Raw genomic sequence first — 6,004 nt, forward strand, 5'->3', positions numbered from 1 at the left:
AGTACAGGATTTGAACCCTGGACCTTGGTGTTATCAGCACTACGCTCTGACCAACTGAGCTATATCTTCTTATTTCTCTCAATGTTTCTAAAGAAAAAAACAGAAATATTGGTTTTCTAGCCAATGACCTTTCCTTTTTGCGGCCCTTTGTCTCAGTCCCCGCCACTTTCTGTCCACCCTGTGGCTAATTTGTCCTTTCTGCATGAGAACCTACATTGGGCCTGTGCGGTTGTGTTCTGGGGCTTCCAGTAGAGGGATGATGGGTGAATGCACAAGGCGGGAGACTGCAGGCTGTACAGACATACCCACTTTGGTGCCAGCTAGCCGGTGACGGTGAAGCTCCGCTGAGCACGTGCCCCTTTGCCCCAATCCAGGGCTGCCTGAGCCCTAGGACCGCCCCGATCCGGGGCGTGGCTCCGCCGCGTGAGCCGCTGCCCGGATTGGCTCTGTGGGGCCGGTCCGTCGGCCAATCAAGCGCGGGGGCGTTGTCCCGGGGCGGGGCCCGGCCTCCCACGTGGCGCGTTCCAGGGACTTCTGCCCTGGAGACCCTCTCTCTTCCGGGCGGCTGCTGCCCCTCGTCCTCCCGCTGTTGTCTCCGCACCTGGGGGCCAGGCTGGGCATGGCCTCGGCCACTGTGGCAGCAGCAAGACGGGGCCTCGGACGGGTCCCCCCGCTCCTCCTCCGGCGCTACTACCAGACCGAGCGGGGCGTCTACGGCTACCGGCCGAGGAAGCCCGAGAGCCCGGAGCCCCGGGGCTGCCTGGCGCCCCCCCCAGGTCGGAGACGGGGCCCGGGAGGTGGGGGTGGGGCCTGGGGACGCAGAGGCCCCCAGCCTGTCTTGTTCTGTGGTGGGGGTGTCGGGCGTCAGGGCACCGGCCCCGGCCGGTTGGGAGAAAGGGGAGGTGAGGGGGCAGACGGAGGGGGACGTGGGTGTTGTCAGTGTCGGGGTCACTCCCCGTCCGGCCTCTGAAGTTGGGGATCCTTGAGGTCCGGGTGTCAGCATGGGTTGCACGCTCGTGTGACCTCCCCGTCTTCCTAGTTGGGACCTGGCTCGGGAGGCCTTGTTTTTCCCTGGTTGTAAACGTGTGGGAACTTGGCTTTTTGCGGAGGCGGCGCTATGAGCAAAGCTCTCCCGGCTCCTGGAGTTCACCCAGGGATCCATTTCCAGGGCCGACCCCGAGGCCCTCGAGCGAGCAGGTGTGGGATCCAAGACTGCGCTGCTTGGAGAAGAGGGCGGTCAGTTCGAGGTCTTGGACGACAGTGTGGTATTTATCTATTTGACTCCTCGACCTAGCTAACCTCTTGCTCTAATCTGAGTTTGAAAGTCTTTGCTGAGCCATGTTGCTGGTTAGCAGACACAAATATCAGTTTTCGGACTCCGTTGCACTCTCATGTGCGAGAGACTAATTCTGAGTACTTGGTTTATGCTCTAGAGTTAGTGTCTCTTTATTCATCCTCAGAGTAGAAGAGGAATACAGATTGATTATTAGAGGAAAATCATTTGGCGCCTTTGATCCAATTATTTTTAATGATAAAACCCCCTTCACCATCTAGGCACCTGACCTTTGAATCTTACATCACACACTGGAACCTCAATATTTTGCTCTTCACCTCAGGGGATATTTAGAATAAACCTTATTTCTCTCTCTTGAAATCAGTGGGTTTCTTTAGGGAAGGTATATCGGCCGACTAGATTGTTAATCACTAGAAAGTGAGACTATAGGTATTTTACTTCACTTTGAAAACTGAGTGTCTAGAATTTTGTGTCAGTTGTTCTCATTCTTAGATGTGCATTCAAAGTGGTTTAAATGTTTAAAATGGCAGTTCCCAGACCTCACTCCTTTCCTCTCCACTCAGATTCCAATGGGTGATCTGAGATGAGGTTCAGGAATATGTATTTTTATCAGTCACCTTAGGTGATTCTCTAGCAGAAGGTTCATGGCCACCATTGACCAAACACTGTTATAAGTGGTGTGTGTGTAGGACAAGTTTGACAATCCCTTCTTCATTTGTGATCATGTTTGTGTGTGCTCAGTGCACAACTATTGTGATCTCCTTTGAGATTTTTCCCTCAGTGGGGGGTCTCTATTTGATTCCTTGTTAGTAGCCTGGCAGCTGAGAATGAAGCCTTGCCTTGGAACAACCTGGGCCAGTGGTTCTCAACTGGAAAACTATCAGAATTACCTTGGGAGCTTTGGGCTGGTGTGGTTTGAAAAATATCTCTGGCGTTGATTTTATATGTAACACCCTCCCTCTTCCCTCATCACCAAACTGTGTCTTACCCTCTCGCTCATAGTGAAGTCACTGCACTATGAGGTGCTTGGCGAAATCTGAAAGTTCACTACTGAGTTAGAAATGCAGGCCAGGGGTATGATCTTGTGTGGTACAGGGAGCGAAGAGTAAAATCAATATGGGAAACAAATATTTAATTATTTGTGACACAGTTATAGGATCTGGCTTAAGGAATGTTGTTGCTAAGGATAATAACTTTATTTTCATTTTCCCTATTTTTTAAAAACACTTTAAATAAAATTTTAAAGGAAGTGGGCCATTTTGTAACTTTCTTCCAAATTACCATTGCATGTGGATCTGTGACTTTTTTATTCTTTGTTTCAGAAAATTATTGTGTAATAAGTCCTAGTAGGTAGTTATTTCTTACTAGGCTGTGTGGGAGAATGGAAAGGAGAGTTGCATATGAAGGGTCTTCAGAAGTTCATGGAAAGATTCGTTTTTGGTTGTTTTTTTTTTTTGCTAACCAGTCCAGGGATCGAACCCTGGACCTTGGCATTATCAGCATCGTATTATCTTTTAATTTTGTTTTTTCATGAACTTTTTGAAGTACCCTTGTCTGTCACTTCCAATAGCATCCTATTGGCCAGAACTTGGTCACATGTCTACACATATCTGCAAGAAAACTGGAAAGCGTAGTCTTTACTCAGGGTGGCCATGTATCAGCTAATAATTATTTTGTGAGAGAAGAGAAAATAAGTGTTGGAAAACAACTACTAATGTCTACCACACTCCACCCCTTTGGCCACTTAAATACCCTAAGCTTTTTTTCCCATACGTAGAATATATTCACCTCCTCTCTCTTCCATTCAATTCCTGAATCCAGCTCAAAGTCCATCATCTCTGAAGAACATGCGGTCCTCTCCATCAGGTCTGGCTGTGGCTCCTCATGGTCTGGAATTTTATGAACTACCATCCGACCCACATATACACATTCAGCATATGAGGGCTGGCTGGTTTGCTCACTTGGTTAGAGCATGCTGTTGATAAGACCAAAGTCAAGGGTTCGGATCCCATACTGGCCATCAACCAAAAAATATATATATATGTATATATACAAGCCTCATCTGGAAAGAAACTGCAGTCACTGATTCAAACCAGTTCTCAAATCCTGTTGGGGAGGAATGATAAAATCTCTTTGATGTGGCTCTGTAGGAAGTGCACTGGTTTATTCGGTTCACCATCTCTACCCTCTGCTCATTCCCCTGGCTTTGCCTTATGGGTTCTTCCTAATCTGTTATCTTCTGTGGCTGTACCTGAAGTGGGCACAGGAAAGTATACCCTGCTTTGGGGCTGCACACCTTCCACAGTTCGCTTCATTTTTTCTTTTCCCCCTTTGGGGGATGGCTGGCTAGAGTGGGGATCCGAACCCTTGACCTTGCTGTTATCAGCACCATGCTTTTATCAACTGAGCTATCCAACCAGCTCTGCCTGCTTCATTTTGATAGGGTTAAGAGCTTGAAGTTACTTTAGGGGGTCATCAGTTACAGGTTTTTTTCCTGGACAGAGTTGGATTTCGTTGGCAGTACAGTTTTCTTATAAAATTCATAGGTCTACAGTCTTCTTGTTTCTGGTTATTTCATGAGCAGATTGCTGCAGGCAAAGGTCTCATTTAGACAGAGTTTTTAAGCCTCTGGTCTTTTATTTTCTGCTTCTGTGTCCTACCCATTTGGCTCTCTCAATTTAATGGAGTTTACCTTGAGACTATATGTCATGTGTGAATGGGAAGGTAACACCCATTATCTGATCGTGAAAGCTAAGCTGGCTCCCATTGTCTAACAGAATTCTACTAGATGGTACTTTAAAAAAGGTTGAGTCTACATAGCCTCTTCAGAACCACCCCTTCTAACTGCTTCTACTTTTTCAACCTCGCCAGCTCTCCACAGACAAAGAGGATCTCCTGCTAGCAGAGCTGAATTTCCCTCCAGCTCTGCTTGCTTATTAGATAAGGTCCAGCTAGACCTCATCTTTCTCCTAGGGCTTTTCTGCAAGTGACAAGAAACAGTGAACACACACTACTGAGTTACAGGCTCCAGGGCATGTAGTCTGCCTTTTGGGGTATAGCAAGTGGACAGTTTTACCAAATGTTTTGTCCTGTAGCATAACACTGCCCATCTGCTTTCTAGTCTGTAATATCTGTGTCCTTGGCACCCCCTGCCTGATTGCTAAGCCAGCATTCTGTGTATTTTAGGTTCTGTTATGACAGCAAGCCACCTCTAGTACCAAATTCTGTATTAGATGGGATGAGTTCAGGTGCTGTGACAGAGACCTGGAATAACAATGGCTCAAATAAGATAAGTAAAAGTCTGAGCTGGTATGACTGCTTTGCTCTGCAAAGTCATAGGGTTCAAGCTCCTTCTGTATTGTTCCTTCACCATCCTGTGGGTGTTGCACTCAACGATGGTCCAGGATGGCTCACTGCTATACCCACATACTGGCCAGCAGGAAGGAGGGAATGGGGAAGGGAAGAGCACGTTCCTTCCCTTTAAGGGTATGAGCCAGAAGTTGCATACATCGCTCTGCTACCTTCCAATGGCCAGCACTTAGTCGCATGGCCACACTGGCTGCATGGAAGGCTGGGAAATCTTTATTCTGGGTGGCCATATACTCAACTGTCTATTCCTACGGGGAGAAGGGAGGGTGGACATTGGGAGTGATAGCAGTCTGTGCTACAGATGTATTGAAGAAATTGGGAACAAATAATCCACCTTCAACTTTTTCACCTTATACTTCATATCAAATCTCAAACAAGTATATTTCTCAAAGCCTTGCTTTCTTTATATTTTCACTATCTAGGATACTGATCTAGGCTTTTAATTCTGGTCTGCTACTAAAAAAGTTTAATTTAAGCGTTCTTAACTTGGGTTCATTGATTCCTTTGAAAGGATTTCAAAGAGTCTCTGTACTTGGCACAATTTTGTATATATGTGTTTCTAGGCAGAGGGCCAATAGCTTTCATTACATCCTCAAAGATATCTGTGACTTCAGAAAGGTAAAACTGCTAGCCTTACTGTTGTTATAATTTGTAGCACAGTTCCCTTCTATCTTAGTCCAATCTTTCTAAAATATTGGTTTTATTAAGTTATCATTTCACTCAGATCTCCAAAGGCAAAGTAGCCGCTCAGCATAAAATTCAAATTCTTTAACTTGATATTCAGTGCCCTTCATATTTCTTGCCCATTCAACCATCTTTCTTTCCTCTCTCCAACATATATATATATATGTGTGTGTGTGTATGTGTGTGTGTGTGTGTGTGTGTGTGTGTGTGTGTGTTTTTGGTTTTTTTGGTTTTTTTTTTTTTTGGTGGCTAGCCTGTATGGGGAATCGGACCCTTGACCTTGGTGTTACAAGGCCACATTCTAACCACCTGAGCTAAGCAGCCAGCCCCGTCTCTCTAACATAAATTCCCCCACTTCTCCAGCCTTTATCCAAAGCTCTTCTTTCTCTTTCTGGGCCTTTCTACTTCTTACCCATTCTCCATGGCCTGGTTCCATTCCCATCTCCTCTATAATATCTTTTCAGACAACTCTATGTTATTCCAATCTGAATTCCCTTACCTCTTAGCATGGGTAGCCTTTGGACTCTAATTGTGTACAGTTTCGTGCAGGGATCATCTTCTCACTTAGGTTGTAATATCCTGCTCAGTTAAGTTCTACACTTAACTGAGTATTTATTAAATGATTTATTCCTACTAAGAAATGGAAATAAGATTTTG

The 6,004-nt window shown here is 45.9% G+C and overlaps 1 protein-coding gene across 1 annotated transcript in view; it reads left to right on the forward strand.

Moving 5' to 3' along the window:
- The first annotated feature begins 599 nt into the window (after positions 1 to 599).
- Positions 600 to 6,004, forward strand: part of DHTKD1 (dehydrogenase E1 and transketolase domain containing 1) — a 46,544-nt gene continuing 41,139 nt past the window's right edge. The window contains 1 exon segment of the mRNA XM_008573034.1: positions 600 to 776. Coding sequence (XP_008571256.1) covers positions 620 to 776 — 157 coding nt within the window. The 5' untranslated portion in view covers positions 600 to 619.

Source organism: Galeopterus variegatus, unplaced genomic scaffold (assembly GCF_000696425.1).
Source record: "Galeopterus variegatus unplaced genomic scaffold, G_variegatus-3.0.2 Scaffold867, whole genome shotgun sequence".
NCBI lineage: Eukaryota > Metazoa > Chordata > Mammalia > Dermoptera > Cynocephalidae > Galeopterus > Galeopterus variegatus.